At 33.1% G+C, this 22,053-nt stretch overlaps 1 protein-coding gene across 4 annotated transcripts in view; it reads right to left on the reverse strand.

The window, feature by feature from the left end:
* ARFGEF1 (ARF guanine nucleotide exchange factor 1) overlaps window positions 1–22,053 on the reverse strand; it is a 112,910-nt gene that overhangs the window by 59,502 nt on the left and 31,355 nt on the right. For all 4 annotated transcript variants that reach the window (XR_013757389.1, XM_079101239.1, XM_079101240.1 and 1 more), the window contains 5 exons: window positions 20,786–20,965; window positions 14,876–15,152; window positions 12,586–12,696; window positions 6,896–7,071; window positions 5,734–5,867 (listed from right to left, as the gene is read on the reverse strand). Coding sequence is in view for 3 of the 4 variants with exons in the window: in XM_079101239.1 (XP_078957365.1) it covers window positions 5,734–5,867; window positions 6,896–7,071; window positions 12,586–12,696; window positions 14,876–15,152; window positions 20,786–20,965 (878 nt within the window). In the remaining variant the exon portion in view is untranslated. The remainder of the gene's footprint in view (window positions 1–5,733; window positions 5,868–6,895; window positions 7,072–12,585; window positions 12,697–14,875; window positions 15,153–20,785; window positions 20,966–22,053) is intronic.

A 22,053-nucleotide genomic window follows, 5' to 3' on the forward strand; every position in this document is an offset into this window, starting at 1 on the left:
GAGCAAATGCAGGAAGCAAAAGATTACTTCAATAAAGAGATAGAGATAATGAAAAAAAAAAAAAAAAAAAAGACCAGAAATCCTTGAAATGAAGACAGCGATAAACCAAATTAAAAACTCAATAGAAAGCATAAGATCACTTGGAAGACAGGACCTCAGACAAGGAAGAGAAAACATAAAATCGAGAAAATAAAGTTGACCACACAGTGAAGATGGTAAGGAACCATGAACAGAACCTCCAAATAATATGGGATAACATGAAAAGACCAAATTTAAGAATGCTCCAGATAGAGGAAGGCACAGAGACATAAACCAAAGGAATGAACAATCTTTTCAATGAAGTAGTATCAGAAAATTTCCCAAACCTGAAGAATGAAATGGAAAATCAAACACAAGATTACCACAGTCCCACACCAAGGCATATTATACTGAAATTGCCTAGCATACAAAATAAAGATAGAATGTTAAAGACTGAAAGAGAAAAGTATCAGATTACATATGGGGGAAAGCAATTCAGATCTTAGCAGATTTCTCAACCAAGACCCTCAAAGCTAGGAAGTCCTGGAACAACATAAACCAAGCTCTGAAAGGTAATGGATGACAACCAACAATCTTATATCCAGCAAAATTAAGCTTCAGATTTGGTGGTGAGATAAAAACCTTTCACGATAAACAAAAGTTAAAAGAATTTACAAATAGAAAGCCTGTACTACAGAACATTCTCAGCAAAATATTCCATGAGGATGAAATGAAAAACAATGAAAAACAGCAAAGGGAGGAACTACACTAAAGGAAAGGCCAATCAAAAGATACCAAGCCAAGTTAAAAACCAAAAATAAACCAAAATGACTGGGAATACAAATCGTATGTCAAAAATAACTCTGAATGTTAACGGTCTAAACTCATTAATCAAAAGACAGAGATCGTAAAAAAAAAAAAAAGACCCAGCAATATGCTGCCTTCAAGAGAACCATCTCATTGGGAAAAGACATCTACAGTCTGAAAGTGAAAGGATGGGAAAAAACATCACTCTCATGATCTGTGTAAAAAAGCAGGGGTTTCCATCCTCATATCAGATAAAGCCAAAGAGAGAAATAAAGACATTCATACTGCTAAGGGAATCATAATACATCAAGAAGATATAACATTCATAAATATGTATGACCCAAACAATGGAGCATCTACGTACATCAAACAAACCCTTCTTGATTTCAGGAATCAAATAAACCACAACACAATAATACTGGGTAACTTTAACTCACCTCTCTCACCACTGGATAGATCTTCCAAACAAAAACTAAACAAAGAAACTATAGAACTCAATAATACAATCAATAACTTAGACTTAACAGACATATATAGAATATTCCATCCATCAATGAGCAAATACACTTTCTTCTCAGCAGCACATGGACCCTTCTCTAAAACAGACCATATGTTATGCCAAAAAGCAACTCTCAGCAAATAAAATAGAGATACTGCCCTGTGTTCTATCAGATCACAATGGAATAAAACTAGAAATCAATGACAAAATAAAGACAAAAGCTAATACTCCAACACCTGGAGATTAAATGATATGGCTACTGAATGACACATGGACAAAAAAGACATCAGGAGATTAAAAAATTCTTAGAGGTAAATGAGAATACTGATGAAACATCAAAATCTCTGGGATACTATGAAGATAGCGCTAAGAGGAAAGTTCATTGCATTGAGCTCATTCATGAAAGTCAACAAATGACATAACATTACATCTCAAAGTCCCAGAAAAGAACAAAAAAACACCAAAAGTAGAAGACACAAAATGATTAAAATCAGAGCTGAAATTAATGAAATTGAAGCAAAAGAAACAATTGAAAAAATATTGACAAAACAAAAAGTTCTTTGAAAAAATAAATAAAATTGATAATCCCCTAGCCATATTAATGAAGGAAAGAACTCAAATTAATAAAATTTGTGATGAAAAAGGAAATACCATGACTGACACTACTGAAATACATAATATAATTAGAAAGTACTTTGAAAATTTGTACTCCAACAAAATAGAAAATCTCGAAGACATGGACAAATTTCTAGAGACATATGAACTACCCACACTGAATCAGGAGGACATACACAATTTAAATAGGTCAATTTCAAGCAATGAAATAGAATATGCCATCAAAAGCCTACCAACAAAGAAAAGCCTGGGACTAGACAGATTCTCAGCTGAGTTCTATAACACGTTCAAAGAACTAATACCAACACTCCTCAAAGTATTTCATGAAACAGAAAAGGAGGGAACCCTCCCAAACTCATTCTATGAAGCTAGTATCACCCTGATACCAAAACCGGACAAAGATACATCAAGAAAAATAAAACTTTAGATCAACATCCCTAATGAACATCGATGTAAAAATTCTTTATAAAATTCTGGAAAATTGCATACAAAAACATATTAAAAAGATAGTGCAACATGATCAAGTGGGGTTCATCCCAGGGATGCAAGGTTGGTTCAACAAACAGAAATCAATAAACATAATACATCACATCAATAGACTTAAAGACAAGAATCATATGATCATCTTAATAGATGCAGAAAAGGCATTTGACAAAATACAGCACCCCTTCATATTCAAAACACTAGGAAAAATACTAGGAACGCACCTCAACATTGTAAAAATTACTTATGTTAATTAAGTCCAAGGCCAACATCATTCTAAATGGAGAAAAATTGAAAGCATTTCCCCTAAAAACTGGAAGAAGACAGGGATGCCCTCTTTCACCACTTCTATTCAACATGGTCCTTGAAACTCTAGCCAGAGCAATTAGACAGATGAAAGAAATTAAAGGAATTCAAATAGGAAAATAACTCAAATTATCACTATTTGCTGACAACATGGTTCCATATTTAGAAGATCCAAAAAATTTCACCAGAAAACTTCTAGAACTCAAAATGAATTTAGCAAAGTAGCAGGATATAAAATCAGCACCCATAAAGGTAATGCATTTCTATACATCAGTGATGAATCCTCTGAAAGAGAAATTAGGAAAACTTTCCCATTCACAATAGTCTCAAAAAAAGTGAAATACTTGGGAATCAACCTAACAAAAGACATGAAAGACCTCTACAATGAAAACTAAAGAAAAAAATTAAAGAAGACCTTAGAAGATGGAAAGATCTCCCACAGTCTTGGACAGGCAGAAATAATATTGTCAGAATGGTCATACTACCAAAAGCATTATACAGATTAAATGCAATTCCAATTAAAATTATAGTAATCTTAAAATTACTATAAAATTACTGTAAAATTATAGGATCTTTCCTCATGCAAATAGAGAAAGTAATTATGATATTCATTTGGAAAAATAAGAGACCTTGAATAGCCAAACCAATCCTTAGCAAGAAGAGTGAAGCAGGAAGCATTTCAATACCAGAACTTAAGCTATACTACAGAGCTTTGGTTACAAAAACAGCATGGTACTGGCACCAAAATAGACAGGAAGACCAATGGAACAAAATAGAAGACACAGAGACAAACTCACATAAATACAGGTATCTCATACTAGACAACGGCACTAAAAACATACTTAGAGAAAAGGTAGCCTCTTCAACAACTGGTGCTGGGAAAACTGGAAATCCACATGCATCAAAATGAAATTAAATCCCTATATCTCTCACCCTGAGCAAAAGAAAACTCAAAGTGGATCAAGGACCTAGGAATTAGATCACAGACCCTGCACCTAAGAGAAAAAAAGTAGGGTCAAATCTTCATTATGTCAGCTTAGGACCCGACTTTCTTAACAAGACTCCTAAAGCACAAGAAATAAAATAAAAAATCAACAAATGGAATGGATTCAAACTAAAAAGTTTCTTCTCAGCAAAGGAAACTATCAAAAACGTGAAGAGAGTCTACAGAGTCTACAAAATCTTTACCACACACACACCAAATAGAGCACTAATCTCCAGGACGTGAAGAATTCAAAAAACGGAATACCAAATAAAACAAATAACCTAGTCAATCAATGGGCTAAGGATTTGGGCAGACACTTCACAGAAGATATACAACTGATCAACAAATATATGAAAATATGTTCAACACCTCTAGTAGTTAGAGAAACACAAATCAAAACTACTCTAAGATATCATCTCACTCCAGTCAGAATGGCAACAATCAAGAATATAGCAACAATAAATGTTGGCGAGGATGTGGGGAGAAAAGTGGTACATTCATACATTGCTGGTGGGACTGCAGATTGGTGGAACCACTATGGAAAGCAGTATGGGGATTCCTCAGAAAACTTGGAACGGAGCCACCATTTGACCCACCTATCCCATTCCTCAGTGTATACCCCAAAGACTTAAAATCTGCATACTACAGTGATGTAGCCACATCAATGTTTATAGCAGCTCAATTCACAATAGCTAAGCTATGGAACCAACCTAGATGTGCTTCAATAAATGAATGGATCAAGAAACTGTGGCATACATGCACAATGGAATATTACTCAGACTTAAAGGAAATAAAATTATGGCATTTGCAGGTAAGTAGATGAAGTCGGAGAATATCATGCTAAGTTAAGTAAGTCAATCCCAAAAAAACAAAGGTCAAATGTTTTCTCTGATGGGTGGAGGCTGATCCTTAATAGAGGGTGGGTAGAATGAATGGAGGAACTTTGGGCAGAGAGGAATGAGGAGAGGGAAGGGGGCAGGGAAGTGGGAAAGATGGAAGAATGAGATTCACCATCACTAACTTAGGTACTTGTATAATGGCATGAATGGTATGGAATCTACATCATGTGCAACCGAAATGAATAGTTGTGTTCCATTCATGTGCAATGAATTGAAAAGGATTCTGCTGTCATGTATAACTAATTAGAATAAAAATTAAAAAATGAAAAAAAATACCAATTTCTTGTTATTTCCTTCTTAAAGTAGATCTTCAACTCTAAAGATGTCAAAATTATCAATTTTTGAGTGAAAAAAATTTCCCTCATGAGAACTGATAATTTTTAAAACATTCTTATAAAGTAAATGTGGTATAATCAAGTTTATTCTATAATGTAACTTAATCCTTTTTCTGTAAAGTTCATGTTTTCAAAATATAGAAGAACCAATATACTGTATTTTGGACTCTCAGGATTTGGGCCTGAAAAGATTTTGGAATTTCTGGAATTGCTTCTGGACTTAAAAATGTCTTTCTCCCTAAACCAGAACAATGTGACAACATAAAACTTACGGAAACTATGACAAATGTGGTTTCCAGCTTAAAAAAGTTTTATTTTTATTGTTCCTAGTGTCCTCAGTGGACAAACTCAAATACTCTACATTTTTAAGAGTAATTTTAGTATGTTATAGTAATTTTTATTACAGTAGGTTTTATTACATTTTGACTTGCAGTTTTCAGAAGTCTAGCATAAGGCTGGTTTCAAAAGGGCTATACTGTCTCCAAGGTTACTTACAATATGAATTCATTTATTTCTTCACTCAAGAATATTCATTGATAACCTACTATGTATCCGGAACTATTCTACAATGTTGTCTTACCCTTTGGGATATAGTGTAAGGTATCTTCTCTAGCAATTTTAGAACTTACTGTTTTTCAATTCTTTTTTTAAAAAAGTAGAATAACCTCCCCACTTTGTATGGTTCTATAGAACAAGAATAGCAGAAGAAAATCCAAACACTCTTAAAAAATTAAAACTTTAAGCTTAAAAACCTCTATTTATCAAGCAAAACAGTTAATGACTTACTTTGGATCTGGTGGTCCATCTGACAGAGGTTTCATTGACAGTTTACACAATGACCTGAATACTAGAAAGGCATCCTTTTGTAAAATGTGGGAAAACTTAGCACCAGGTGAAGGTCCTGAAGAATTTCCAGATTCCTAAAGAAGTTAATACACCATGAAATAAAATGCCTTTTCCAAGGTTAACTGAGTAATTCAATTCACTAACAGTTGGGGTTTCCTCCATTTGTTAGAAGGGAATCCAGATGAGCAATCTGCCACACTGCCCTTTTTTATCTGATAAGCCAATTCTGAGACCTAATAATAATATCTTTAAAAATGTAGCCACCAAATTCTAAAAATCTACCAAGTTCATACTACCATTGACAAAAAACTAGCACATCATGCCCTCACAAAATACCTATTTAAAAAGCCTAAGCTATGTTTTCTACTATATGTCACTGAGTGTATTATGCTTCATTATTTTACTTTTATCTACTGTGGGCAGACATATGGCAGTACAGACTATTAGGACCATGTTTAAAAGTTGTTAACTGCTGAAGATCAACAAGGCCAAGAAAACCTACTCCTCGAGATAGGTCACTGATCTAAAAGATAGAAAAAAAGCACACAAAGTATAGAGGAAGAATTAGGAAGAACTGTTATTATCATAGCTGGTTTCTTTGTAGCCCTTACAAAGGTTAAGATGAAGTTTCCTAGTTTTGTTTTGTTTTTATTGTAAACAAATGGGATACATGTTGTTTCTCTGTCTGTACATGGAGTCAAGGCATACCATTTGTGTAATCATAAATTTACATAGGGTAATGTTGTTTGATTCACTGTTATTTTTTTTTAGTTTCCTAGTTTTCTAAAAGTTTTTGTTACCCATGATAACTATCATTATCTTGTGAATATAACAGTCTTTTCAAATGTAACTTCAATGGAGGTGGGGGGGGTGAGCATAGATGAAACATACCTTAGATTTGGAAATGAAAATATTAATATATGAGGAAAATAAATGCTCTATTTTATAACAGTGAGGGGAAGAAAAAAAAATCCAAGTTTTTTTTTTTTTTTTTTTTTTTAATTTCCCCAAGCTGAAATCAATCAGCAGTAACAATGGAAAGATATACTAAAAGGTGTTGGTAGAATATAAATTTGTCTCTCTCCCTCCACCCAATTTATACCTGAGTATCATTAGAAGAGACAGACAATCTGTCGTCGGGTAAGGATGGTGTATACGCAACAGAAATTGGTGTTCCTGGAATTCCATTCGCTTGAATATTTTCACTGTCACTACCATCCTCTATAGATCCAATGGTGCTGTCTGCATTTGCATTTATAGTAGTCCCTTCTCCCATATCTAAAACAATAAAAATTTTAAAAATGCAAACACATATGACAACTGAAGTGTATTTAAAAAGCACAAATTATTTAAAATAAAACAGTGGCAGAAAAGCACAGTGAAGTAAAATATATACTGGCACCATTTAAAGGTTAGCATATTTACTACTAAGTAAATGCATCTGGCACACTTACAAATATGATCCTTAAGATGCTCTGGCAATGAAACACACTCAGCTGATGAAACACTACCCAGGATGTACCAAAGCAGATTTTTTTTTCAGTCTATATTAGTGCTTTGTAAACTGGGTACTTTTGAATTCTAATTCCTTGGAAATTTAAAAGAAATGACTTGAAAAAATACCCATTGTCAAATAAGTTTAGGAGATACTGGGAAACAGGTTGTTTTATTAAAGACTTTAGATTGCTAATATATACCAATCTCTCCAAAGGGGATACACGTTATGTTGTGTTCTCAAAGTATGTTTTACCAAAAACTCCTCCTCTTTTTAAAGAATACTTATTAATTAATATATCTACTAACATACATTCTTTGGAATGTAGCTGGGGAAAGGATGGACGATACCACTGAATGCTTTTTATTAAGTGACTCTGAATAATCAATACTTATAATTAATAAACAGAAATAAATGAGTTCTAGTAGAACAAACACAGATAATGCAAATACCACCAGGTTCTAGAACTATACTAGGTATAATGTGTATAGCCTTAAAAAAGAAAAAGCAGTACATCCATGTCTATGGTCACAATTTAGTAGCTAACTGGTAAGAAACTGTTCCTTTCATGTTACTAATGACAGAAACTATAACCTTGTACCAAGGAAACACACTCCACTATAAAGAACTCAGATTCTGGAATATGAAAGACCTGTGTTTAATTATGTCTGCACCATTTCACTATGTTAGTTCACCTTTCCTTGTTACAGGCTTTTCATTAGCAACAGAGAAAATAAGGTCTTCTAAGGAACCATCAAATCACTCGGACACATAAAGAACACAACAGGTGATCAATAAGTGGTAGTTATTACTAATTTTGTTATTAACTGATAACTCTAACTTTTGAGTGGGTTCAAGTAATATGAAAGAAATGGCAGCTTCATGGATGAGGAGCCAGAAACAGCTTCTGAGAAGCCAGCTTCCATGAAGTTGCTTTCTGCTCTTTAAAAAATGAAAGTACCCTACAGTGTATTAAACAGGATAATTCCAAAGCATGTTTTGTAATTAACAAGTATTACACGAAAAAGATATTAAGTAATACAATGTATTTGAGAAGCTCAATATTACACAATACTAGTCACTTCCTCACATGGACCTTTTAGAGCTTTAATATCATGTTTGATATGCTAAATACTTTCAAAGCTTTTATTGTAACATATATGTGTTACACATATTAAGAATGTTTACATATGCAAAGAACTCTGCAGGAGCCACAAAAAATTTTAACAATAAGAAACTGAGTTGCTATCTCATTCCCCAAAGCACTCATTCCAAACCTTACTCTCTAATACCCAATTACATCTCCTAAGGTCCTTTCTCTACCTCCCCTTAACAAATGACTTTCACTGTCAACTTAGTCAAGAACTAGGTAACTTCACGTTCTCCCTCACTGTATCTTGTCAAGGGACAACTCCAAAAATCTTTTTCCTTCCCTCTCATTTAAGGAGAGATACTCCTTTGCATTTCTAAGGTGATCCATTCATTTGTCCTCAAATCTACTCTTCTTATCTTTAGGATCTTCCTCCACTGAATATTTTCTTTTTAAAAACAGTACGTTTTCAATTTTGTTTATACAACTGAATCTCTCCTGTTGCCCAAAAAACATATTCAAATCTTTTCATTCTAAAAAATCTTTCTTCAACTTTTGCCATACCTCAACTCTTATCCATTTTCCTCCCTCTCTTTATCAAATTTATCAAAGGAATATGAAACTTTGATAAAGAGGACTTGTTCTAAACTAAAGAGACCAAAGAGACACAGCAAATAAGAGTGTAGGTCTTGCACTTCAAAGAGAAAAAGGAAAAATGGTCATATTAGACACTTTTGGGACAAGTGGGAAAATTCTTAAACTTATGTATATTAGATATTCTTAAAAAACTTAATTTTCTTAGGTGTGAAAATGAAATTATGGTTATGTTTGATAATGCATTCATTTGTTAAAAAAAAAAAAAAAGCTATTGAGGGGGGTCAAAGACATAATGTATACAAGCAATTTCCAAATGGTTCAGCAAAGACTTAGCTATGCTATATGTGTATTCAAAGACACATAAGCAAATGTAGTAAAATTATTCATTAGTGAATACAGGTGAAGGGCATTCTCATGCTTATTATGTTGTTTTTGTTCTTTTCTCTAGATTTGACATTTTTCTAAGTAAAAAGTTGCAAATAAAACACCCCTTTCAGTACATAGTCTATACTTGTATACATTAGGTGCAGTAAAACTTTTTATAAGCAATCATACAGTAAATATTTTATGCTTCATAGGTCATACAGTCCATCTGTTGCAACTATTCAGCTCTACCTTGGAAGTGCAATAGCAGTCACAATGGGCAATAAGAAAACAAATGAACATGACTGTTACAATGATACTTCATTAAAAAAAAAAAAAAAAAAAAGGGCAGTGGGCCAAATCTGGCACATGGGCCACAATGTGTCAACCCCTAACATATAATATTAAAATTTTAAAGAATGTCAAGGCATATACCATTTTCTTTCTTCCCTAAGTATAGTGATTTTTTAAAAATTCATACCTTTCTTTAGTCTCTACATTTTCCCACTTAATAATTTTATTGGTTTCAACTACTAATTTGAACACAATAAATTCCATCTATAGCACTTCCCTTGATATTTCTTAGGCCAAAAATCTATTTCCCATTACATATTTCATAATCATTTCCACATGGATGGCCAATCTGAAGATCAAATGCAGTATGCCAAAAGTAAATATCAGGTCAGGTGTGGTGAAGCATGCCTGTAATCCTAGTGACTCAGGAGGCTGAGCCAGGAGGATGGCAAGTTCAAGGTCAGCCTCAGCAAATTAGTAAGGCCCTAAGCAACTTAGAAAGACAATGTCTTAAAAGAAAAGAAAACAAACAAAACAAAGGACTGGAAATGTAGCTTAGTGGTAAAGCATCCCTGGGTTTAATCTCCTGTACCAAAAAAAAAAAAAAAAAAAAAAAAAAAAAAAGGTGGGGGGGGAATATTAAGTAATGTTAACATGATTCAATTCTACCAATAATTTCACCATGCATTTAATCTTTTAGGCTCAAAACTGAAAGACCACCCATGTTGAAAAGAGGTAATACAGCAGGCCTGTTACTGCCTATCCTTAGAAAGACCTACTGCCAAAATCTCTTTGATGTAATATACATTATCTCCCTTATCAACCATTTTTTTCCCCCACTTTCACCGTAACTGTTTCCTATTCAGGCTTAAATTACTGTGCTGGTCTCCTACTGAACTTATTTTTCAGATTTAGTTTCTTAAAGCAAGTGCTGATCCATTTCATTTCTCAGCTATAAAATCTTCGATGGCAATTTATCTTGTCCTAGAATGAAGTCCAAAATCCTAAATCTGAAGTTTATAAACCTGTTAAGTTAGCTTCCAACTACTTCTATAATCTTTTCTATTATATGACATCACATATGCTATACTTCAGGCAAACCACCACCTGCCATAAGTCTTTAGATTTTAGGTATATATGTGAAATACCACTTCCCTATATCTGTATGAATTCAGTCTCTTGTGTCACCATTTATGTGACATTCTTCTGAACTATTTTAGCTACAAGTAATCACTCTTGTTCCCTAAGTTTTTATAGGATTTTAAAATAGAATTTTTGTTTCTAACAAAACTTATCAATATATTAGTGATATATATATATATGTATGTATGTATGTATATATGTATGTACACACACACACACACACACACACACACACACACACACATTCACATGCCACTCTACTCCAGAGCATGGTCTACCTTGGTTTAAATTTTTGTATTCCCCTATATAGCCATACAGCTGTATGCACTACATAAGTACCTGCTGAATAAAAAGATGGATTAAAAAAATGAGATTGGGCAATAGATGAACGCCTGCTTCATCTATACTAAGGAAATATGTTCTTAGAAATTTTATAAATGGGAATTAGGTATAGTTGAAATGCTTATACTGTTATTCAAGATCCATACTATACATTTAATTCTATTTCTAAAAGTATACATAAGCAAGGGACTATGCTTAGCCCTGTGTAAAATATTATGAATTAAAGAAGTTTCAATGGATTGATCTCAAATCTAACCCAAGCTACAATACTATTCATGAAAAAGTGATATTCATAACAAACTTTACAAGTTTTATAAATAATTGTACTGAATTCATTAGATAGGTACTGACCCTATGTCAGCTAATTTGTAATGATAAAGTTATAAGAAATCATGTTTTTCTCCAAAAGATATAAAATATTCAAAAACCAAAACAATTCAAGTATTTTCTAGTTCATAAAATTTAGCATATTTAGGATGATGGAAAACAGTCTTGCCCCTCTTTTACCAAGAACTAAAACGGAATCAACTTTTTTATTGGGATGGGAAAAAGGGTTTTTATAAAAGAATATAACAAATCAGAGAAGAAAAGGAATACTTTTCTATAATCAGAGATATCAGTCCTCCCTTATCTATGGCCACCTTTTACATTTTAGTTACCCACATTTAAATGCAATCTAAAAATATTAAATGGAAAACTCCACAAATAAGCAATTCCTAGATTTTAAATTGTGTGCTGTCTGAGAAGTGTGATAAATCTCTTGCTGTACCACTCCATCCTGTCTGGGATAAGAATCATCCTTTCCTTTGTCCAGTGTATCCACAGTGCACATGTGTCCCATCTATTAGTCACTTAGTAGTTGCTTTAGTTACCAGATCCACTGTCACAACAATAGAGACCATATTCAAGTAACTATCTTTTTACTTAGCAATGGCCCCAAAGCACAAAAGCAGGGATGCTGGCTTATCAGACATGCTGAAGAAAAGCTGTGAAGGACTTCCTTTAAGTAAAAGGATAAAATTTTTCAACTTAATAAGAAGAGAAAAAATATCATATGCTGTAGTTACCAAGGTCTACAATAAGAATAAAACTTCTATCCTTAAAATTGTGAATAAAGAAAAATAAGATCATGCTAGTTTTGCTGTTGTATGTCAAACTGCAATAGTTATTACCATGGTGCACTGTAGGATGGAAAAGGCTTTAAATTTGTGTACCTATCTTCAAGAAAAAACAGTTCATGTAGTATGTTTGAGTTGGGTATTATCTAGTGGTCATAAATATCCAGTGGAGGAAGGTATCTTGGAAAGTATCCTATGTGGTTTTTTTTTTTTTAGACACACATATAAATTCACTAATTTATAGAAATGTCTTATAATTTTGCCCTTTCAGTTCAACACATTATATGGTCTCTATAGTCAGATGAAATCCCATAAAACAGAATAATTTAACTTCAAATGACATATATTACCTCCAACAACAATGTTCACCATTTCTTCTACAATGCTCTGTACAATGTCTTGTGGCTTTTCCTCACAGTCTTGGTTTTCTCCATCATATATCATATCATTTTTAGATAATGCTTTAAAAAAATTCAAGAGAACATTAATTTTTTTAAGAAACTTTTACTAAATATGTAGGATGAGAAAGTTCCTTAAAAAATGAAGAAAAAAATAAAATTAGAAGCAATTACATATTAAATCTTTAAAATTTATAAACAAACCAAAACTGAAATATTTTTCAAATTCATGCCAATTTTAACAATGATTCACTTAAGAAGCTATTAAATGATTATTCAACTTAACTTCTCAGATTATTCCTTTTAAGATCAAACTTCAAATGTTCTAAATGAAACATTTTTAATATATCTTATACATGTTTATTTATACATGGTATACACACTATATTACTCCTCAAATAATATATTAAGTGTAATTAAAATCTGTTTTGATTACTAATAAGATTAATATTGTACTAGAGTAGTGAGATCCTCAAAGAGACAAAGACAGGGCTGCTTGGGCCTCCACCAATTCTTTCCTTACTATTTCTTCCCAATAAAATCTAAATTTCCAATGTAAAACTAAATTTGAGAACTAAAAAAAGAATTCTCCAATTGAATAAAAAACAAAGCAAAATAAGCACTGTGGATCAGAACTTAACAGCCTAAAAGAAGTTGATGATGATAAAAATAGGATTTCAATTGGATTTTCTGAAATCCAACTGAAATGCTGAAAATAACTCATGGTGGCTCAACTAGCAAGTTAAAATGCTTTGGGATTAGAACTGTCCTGGGAGCCACTATTCCACACCAAAAGGCATCAGACTGTAAATCTAGTAGTGATTCTGTCTCTACCTCTCCACATTACCACTACTGTACAGGACCACTATTATAATTCTGGCTTCCAGAAGCCAGTCCCCTCTATAACTTCACCATTCCTAATCTGTTACCGTCTGTCTACACAATACTGAATGTCACAAGGGAAAACTGATAAATTACCTTGAGTCTGAAAATTAAGTTTCAATTATAAACTAAATTTACAGTCATTATTTAGAAGTATGCACAAAATGATTAGTGAATTTAAATCCTCAAAGTAAATGACACAGATTAGATTAAGTCACTAATATTTATTGCATAGACTAATAGCTTAGAGAAGTTAACCATTATGTCCAAAGTCACAAAATTAGTAAGTGACAGAATGTGCTCTAGAACATGTACTCTGAACCAACTGCTCTCAAGAAGAATTTTCATTCGTAACAGCTGTTGGGAGGAAAACACCCTTATAGTCAAAATAATCACAATAATATTGCAGTAAACTGTTTCTTATTTATAATTCTATGTTCTACAAGGCACCTACAGTTCTATCAGATGCATACAGTAGAAGCTCCCACTTCTTATTCTTAGCCCATGTCGTTTCCTCTATTAGAACACTTCCCAACTTTTCTAGTTAGCCAATTCTGACTATTTATCATGATTCATACCTAACACATTCTCTTTTTCTATGAAGACATTAACTAACTCTACTCAGCACAACTGCCCCATGCATACTTTCAGGAAATTTATCACATTGTATATACTTCATGCTCACTTGACCCTCCAGGTAGGGTTTTTAAATCATTCTATCTATAATATTAATTCCAAATCTAAGCTCTGTGTCTAAAACACTGGATGCTCAATGGATGTTTGCTGAATTTATGGGTAAATAAATGAAGGAATAAATAATATTTCCACTTAATCAGAGATTACCTCTTTGAATCAGCTCCTTTCCAAGTACACAGTGAAAGGTACAGGTGATTTTGGCAAAAGCAGGCTTGACAAATGTAAATCACATAAGCATTGTGGATTCACTACTAGCTTCACTACTGTGAATGGGTGGTTTATAAGAGTCACCTCTTTTCAAATAAACACTACAGTACTATTTAAAAAGTAAAAAGGCATCTATTCATGCCACTACTAAGTTATGGAAAAGATGTGGTCAAAAATCAACAGCTAAAAACACAGGAGTCTTTTCTTATGAGTAGCATGCTTATGAGATGCTACTGAATGCAGACTCCAGTTAATAGATTTTTTTTGATTTTTTTTTTTTTTTGAGTTGATTTCAAATGAACTTTACTACCTAGTATGGAAAAAGGTCACAATTACTATAATGTATCTGATAGTCATTAAATCATATTATTCTTTCTACATTTCTTCATCAAAATATCTCATTACTAAGCATTTTCCTTAACACACATACCACCCCACACCCCCGTCTCAAGATTACTTTCAGCTGCAGTTGCCTGATCAGCTTCAGTCTGCTCATTTTCTGCACTGGAAATATCAGATCCATTTTCAGGCTCTGTATCATCCTGGAGACTTTTATCCACATCATTTGTATGGGGGTCAAGGTCCCCTTCATGTTCTTGGGATATATGATCAACAGTCTGAGGTGGCAAATATCTAAGTTGAGGTGATTCAGGCTCATGATGGCTTACTGGAGACTGTAAGAGATGATGATGCTGTCGATGCCTTTCTTTCTCCATTTGTTTGGCTTCCTGCAACTAGAAAAAAATAGTATTTTCAATATTGTAAAACAAATAGTTCAAAATGTAGAGGAATGCTCTTTCATCCAACTATAAATCCTTTATGTAAGATGTCACCTTTTCTCTAGACTTGGAAATTATAGCCCACCAGAAACAACATAAAATATACTCAAAATGATAATGTTTACTCCTTAGGTGGCTGGAAACTGGTGCATAAGAACACAGATGAAGACTTTTACATATAGCCTTTTGATTATATTTGCTATTTAATGTTATGAATGCATTAATTAAATGAAACAATTTCTAAAAAGCCTCAGAGTAATACCTGGTTTATTGCCAATAATGGATTTACCTCAAATCAAATAAAAATTCCACTAAAGGAGGAAAGAATAGATGAAAAACACATATACCGGTATGCACACATTCACTTTTGCTTACACTTATTTAAATGAAGTCTAGAAAGATACACAGGAAACTATAGAGGATGGGGATCAGAAATGACCAAATGGGAAACAAACAGTAGGTGGGAACTTTTTAGTACACACTTTTCTTTTTTTGTGTACCAGGGATTGAACTCAGGGGCACTCAACCACTAAGCCCCATCCCCAGTCCTATTTTTGTATTTTATTTAGAAACAGTGTCTAACAGAGTTGCTTAGTATCTCGCTTTTGCTGAGGCTGGCTTTAACTTGCGATCCTCCTGCCTCAGCCTCAGCTGGGATTACAGGTGCCACCGCGCCTGGTATATAGCTTTTCTGTAGCATGTTCTTATATTACCTTGTCAAAAATCTTTTAATTTAAAAATGACAAAACCATATTTAATAAGTTACAATGAGGGCTTAACTCATTCTGCCCAGTCACCTAATAAGTATGAAAACACTGTGCCTACAAATTTCTGATTTTTATTTTAGCAGACCTGTAATTCTAATGTACATAACACTATCTATAAAACTGGCTTTCTTACAAGATACTAAAAACATCAACCAGGATTACAGGTTTTGCTTTTTTAGCACTTTACTGCCCTTCACACATCTCTCTTAGTCCTCATGACCCGAGAAGAATGATTCTAACAGAATTTTCACAGTATCAAATATGAACATTTCATACTTTCCATTAATATTCCAAGTTATGGAACTAAATACATGAATTTAAAAGAAATCTGAATCCAAAGATTTTAATGCCTAAAAAGACAGGAAAAGCCTTAAAATCCATATGGTACAAATTTCTTACTTTATAGCTAAAGAAAATGATGAGCATGACTAGTTGTATAATGAGGATGATAACAGAATTCTCAAACCGATACTTATAGCCCATTCATGGAAAAGTCCATTTCCAAATTAACAGTGAGAAATCTATGACTTGCAATTAAATTTCACCCTTGGCCCAACTTTAACCAATCTGTACCATAGTTTCTTGGGGCAAGTACATGGTCTAGAAAAGACATCAAATTCTAGTGTTTTTCATTTATTCCAAAGTTGTTAAAAAAAACTTTTGCAATATCTTAAAAAAAGAAAAAATTCTATTTTATAAAAATAACATTCTCTATACATTTCTGTTCTTTCTAATGTATGGTTTCTCAACATCAGAACTACTAACATTTGGGATCAGGTATTTCTTTGCTATGGGGATCTATTCCGTGTATCCCAGAGAGTTTAGCATCACTGCTGAACTCTGTCTACAATATTCCTGAGGCAGCCTCCCTGTCCCCCAGATTTTGAATATATACATTCAAAACAATTATATGTACCTTATAAGCAGAAATGTTCACACATATTATGCTTAGTAATACAGTGTGGAGGGGAATACACAAGGGAGTAAAATTCAAATAGACTAGAAAGCCATATCATGGTGGCCATCTTAAAGGCTGAGAACCACACTTGCTTTTGAATATATTAACTTCTTTGGATTTTCTCCTTTGAAAAAAATTTAAATTAGATTTTATGATAAGGTCTAGGAAGATCTGTTTTGTCAAGAGTTTATGTTATATGTACAACCATAATACATAATAAAAAAATGTGGAGAGAAAAGAGTTTATTGTTAGGGTGTCAGGGAAAGAGTGAGTGTTAGCAATAGTATATACAAATGAATTAGACCTCCAGGTAGGAAGATTTTAGCCAATAAATTAGTTAAATTATCTGTGTTCCTTTCTCCCTTATTTTATCTCTGCCATCCTTCCACTTTTCTAAAATTATCCATGACACAAAACATGCTCACACCTTTATCACAATTCAGTTACATATCTGTGATTATCTGTTTAAGGCTCATCTTCCCCTCCTTTGCTCCAACCTGTAAGATCTTTGAAGGTAGTGGTCAGGTCAGTTTTGCTCATCACTAAATAACTGAAGTCTAACAGTGCTAGGAACATACAAAAAATTTCAATAAAAATTTATTGAACAAATTAAACCAGTAAAATTTCTGTTTCTGTCATTAAAAATTGACAAAATTATTTTCATTCATGCTGCTGAAAATGTAGCAAGATCAGTTTGTGGTTGTAAAATATCAGAACTAAACTAACCAATATATAGGCGAATAAAAGAACAGACTATAGTATATCCTGGAGAACTACACATCTATAAGAAAGCATGAGGACAATGTCTAAAGACTGACACGGAATGTGCTTTTCAGGACACTGTTAGATAAAAAGAGCAAAGTACAAAAGAGTATCTACAGCAAGTTTGGTTCCCAGCCTTTAAGATGGCCACCATGATGTGGCTTTCTAGTCTATTTGATTTTCACTCCCTTGTGTATTCCCCTCCGCACTGTATTAATAAGCATAATATGTGTGAGCATTTCTGCTTATAAGGTATACATAATAGTTTCTGTCTTGTCACTCTCTTTCTTGAATCATTCCTTCTAGGGAAGTTAACTGCAATGTTAGCAGCAGCCCTTTGAGACATACAAGGTATAGAATTAAGGCCTCTCCCCAGGAGATTAAGTCTTTTTTTTTTTTTTTTTTTTTTTTTTAAGATGTTGATAGACCTTTATTTTATTCATTTATTTATTTTTTTTTTAATATGTGGTACTGAAAATCGAACCCAGTGCCTCACTTGTGCTAGGCAAGTGCTCTGCCATTCAGCCACAACCCCAGTCCGAGATTAAGTCTTTAAATGACTGTAGCCCTATCTGGTATTCTGACCCATGCAGCCAATGGCAACCTTGTGCAAAACCCAAGCCAGAACCTCCCAGCTAAGCTACCTGTGGTTTCTGTACACTCTGAAACTGTTAAGAGGTGATTGTTTGCTATTTAAATCTAAAATGTGAAGTGATCTGTTATGCAATGATAGATAACTAACATAGTACGCTCCCTTTAATGTAAGAAAGTGACATAGGAAGCAATACATGTATCTACTCACTTGCTAAGAAATGAAGGAAGAATAAGCTAAAAACTAAAGAGATTAATTATATTCAAGGAGTAGAAAGAAGGGACAAACAAATGGGATGGTAAAAATTAGAAAGGAATGGGACTTCTCTGAATATGCCTTTATACAGTTTTGATTCTTAAATCACAGTAATGTTTTACATACCCCCCAAATAGATAAGTAAAACTATTTGAGATGTAAGGGTTTCTGAAAATGAAAAAAAATTGACCAAAATGTATTATAAAGAGATAAAATTACCCCTCTGAAGTTGAACAGTGGGGGGAAGAAAGGAACTAACGTAAGTAACTTTGGAAAATAGTTTGAAGATAAAATATACATACAGAGAACTGAATATAAATGCTATAATATACTTAGAAATTTTGCTTCTTCCAGTGGTATAAGTTAGCAATTCTAAAACTAACATATGTAACAGGATTGAACAATTGGTACAAAGAAAATTAAAGCCAGATTTCTTACTGTTTAGAGAAAGAATTTACAAAGAAGGGAAAAGCCTGGAATGAAACCTATGTAGAGGAATTGGGTGTCAGTACAAACACATGGTTTTAAATATATACAGATAGATGAGCATGGTAAGGGTTAGTATACATATATTTTCCAGCTCTATCTGCTGAGGGCCTAAAAGCAATAACACCCTAAAGACAATGAACACACTGAGCACTCAAATTTTGGTTTCCAAACATCATTCTTCACTTGAAGAAGTGAGGGCTCCCAGTTGAAGTGGTAGATTCCAGAGTTGAAGGCAGGAAAATTGAAAATGAGTATGGAACATTCTATGAGTCCAGAAGAGGATGGAAGTATTTGAAAAAAATGAGAGCTTGTCAAAGGACACAAGGCCAAAGGTGAAAACATGGGCAATAAAAAAAATGACAGTATCAGATTATGATCCACAGAATAAACTAAATATCCATGAGTACAGATTGCCAAAGTAAATAACTGAATAAACAAGTAAATTAGGAAGGGGGAGGAACTGCAGTTAATAAATATAAAAGAAAAAAGAGAAACAAAATTACCATTACAGAAACACCACAAATAAATGTTGCCAACAAGATCTACTGTTGGGTATCAAAACTGTGGAGATGGGGGATTTGAGGAGCAGCAGACTATTTACATAGTCTTAAAATATGTTTCCAAAGACATTCATTAAGTGCAAGAGAAAAAATAGTAACTTTACAATGGAGGAACCTGACGGATACAAACTTAACCAAGTGATCAAAGTTAACACCACCAGTAGAAAGATATATCAACATCAATTCCTAACATGACACATAAAAAGACATTATTTTAGAGATATTTTAGCAAAAAAAAAAAGTACAACCTCACTCTAATTGTGAGAAAATAGGAAACAAAGCAAACTAAAGGACACTGGATCAAAAAACCTGATTAATACCCTTCAAAAAAAGCAAGATCGTGAAAGATATGGAAAGATGGAGGAATTATCAGAATCTGGAGAAGACTAAGACACAACAACCAAATGCACACTAAATGCAATGCGGGATCCTGTCAGATCACAAACAAAATAGGGACACTAGTGGGAAAAATTGGTAAAATTCAAGTAAGGTCTGTGGTTTAATTATTACTGCTGTACCAGTATTATACTGGTTTTGATGAATTATGCTATGGTTAGGTAAGATATTGGTATTAAGGGAATAAAGGTGAAGGGTAAAGGGGATCTCTCTGTAATATTTTAAATTATAAGTTTAAAATTAGTTCAAAATGAAAAGTTGGAAGTTGGTTTTAATTATGAAGTCCTAGACAACAGAACACAAACCAAACCAAACAGAATAAAATTTAAATGATTCTCTAATTGTTGACCTCTTGCCAACCAACCTGAAACAGTTTTAAGTATAAGGAATATCACAGACCTTTGCTATATGAAAGAAAAAAATGTATTTAATCAAATATAGATCTTTATTTTTTTAAGGTCCAATATGTAATTTTATACCAGAACAGATTAAATTAGGTAGTTTTATTTCTACATTACACTTTACCTAAGCTGAAATTCAATAAAAGTCTCAATTCATAAACACTTCCTTGAGGAAGATGGCAACCACATTCTATTTGTGAACAACTAAAAATACATTTTGTCCAAAGTCAAACAAGTCAGTAAACCTAAAATATTTAATGGAAAAAAAATATCTCCAGTAAAGAGAAATGTAAATGAAAGATGCCCTTCTCCACAGGAACAAAGATTTAACTGTAATTTTACTGTAAACTCCTTTCTGTATTTGATGCCTATGGTGCTTTACTGAGTTTTTCTATTTTAAATACTTACTGCCTGGTTTTCCATGCGTGCAAAGATAACATTCAGCATCTGAGTAAGAGTAGCTTTGGCTGTTGTCTGATTGATGAGATTTTTGCTTGCTAGATAGATATTGTAACATGTTCTCACAGCTTGCAGTACAGTTCCTTCGTGAATTTCTATGTGTTGTGATGTGACTGCAGTAAGTAAAGCCTTAGGGGAAAAAAAAAAAGCAAAGTCAAAGCAATTTTATGCATCCATAGTTTTAGCAAAAAATTTTTAAAAATGAGATTTTTCATATTAGAATTAAAACTTTCAGAAACAATTATTGCTTTCAGGTGATATATATATATTTTACCTGCCTTGAATATGTCATCAACTGTTAAAATATTTGATGTTTCCTCATTCTGGCAGTAGTTTTCACATTATCTTCCCAATTGCAAAACACCAGAAAACCATTTAACCATTAATATGTTTAATTAAGTATATGTCATTAATATAAATATTTTTAAATTTAATTAATTAAAATGTTTGGAATTGCACTCTGTAATAGTACAGCACAGATATAAATCTCATACAATGTATCTATTAAACTAGATTGTCAACCTTGGAGGATAAACACTGTGCCTTTTTCACCTTCAATATTTCTGATATCGTTTTTACTAACTAGACTCAATTAACATTGTTGTTGAAAACGTTTATGAATTTTTAGAATAAAGCATTTAAAATAATTCTAAGGTGACCTCTCCAATAAAGCGATCAACTTTCATATATGTGAATTTTCACACACTAGGTTAACATGGAATTTCTGAAGTAAAACCACTTTTTTTTGGTGAGGGGGTTACCAGGAATTGAAATCAGGGCACTCGACCACTGAGCCACATCTCCAGCCCTATTGTGTATTTTCTTTACAGACAGGATCTCACTCAGTTGCTTCGCACCTCACTTTCGCTGAGGCTGGCTTTGAACTCTCAATCTTTCTGTCTCAGCCTCTCAAGCCACTGGGATTACAGGTGAGTGCCACTGCACCCAGCAAGTAAAAATGCTTTTATCTTCCACCTTGTACAATGCTATATACACAGTCAGCATTAATAAATGTACACCTGGAGTAAACCCCAAATGCCATCAAACTGCATGTGATAGGTCAAAATAATTGAACTGTTTTTTCTAAAATAAAGATGTGTGATGTAAACACAGCTATGAAATGTAAAGACTCAGAAAGGGCTATATTCACACATCAAATATTTTATACATGCAAATAACTTTCAAAAGTACTATATAGCACATTAAACTTTTACTGA

The sequence above is a fragment of the Sciurus vulgaris genome, assembly GCF_902686455.1.
Source record: "Sciurus vulgaris genome assembly, chromosome: 1".
In the NCBI taxonomy this organism is placed as follows: Eukaryota; Metazoa; Chordata; class Mammalia; order Rodentia; family Sciuridae; genus Sciurus; species Sciurus vulgaris.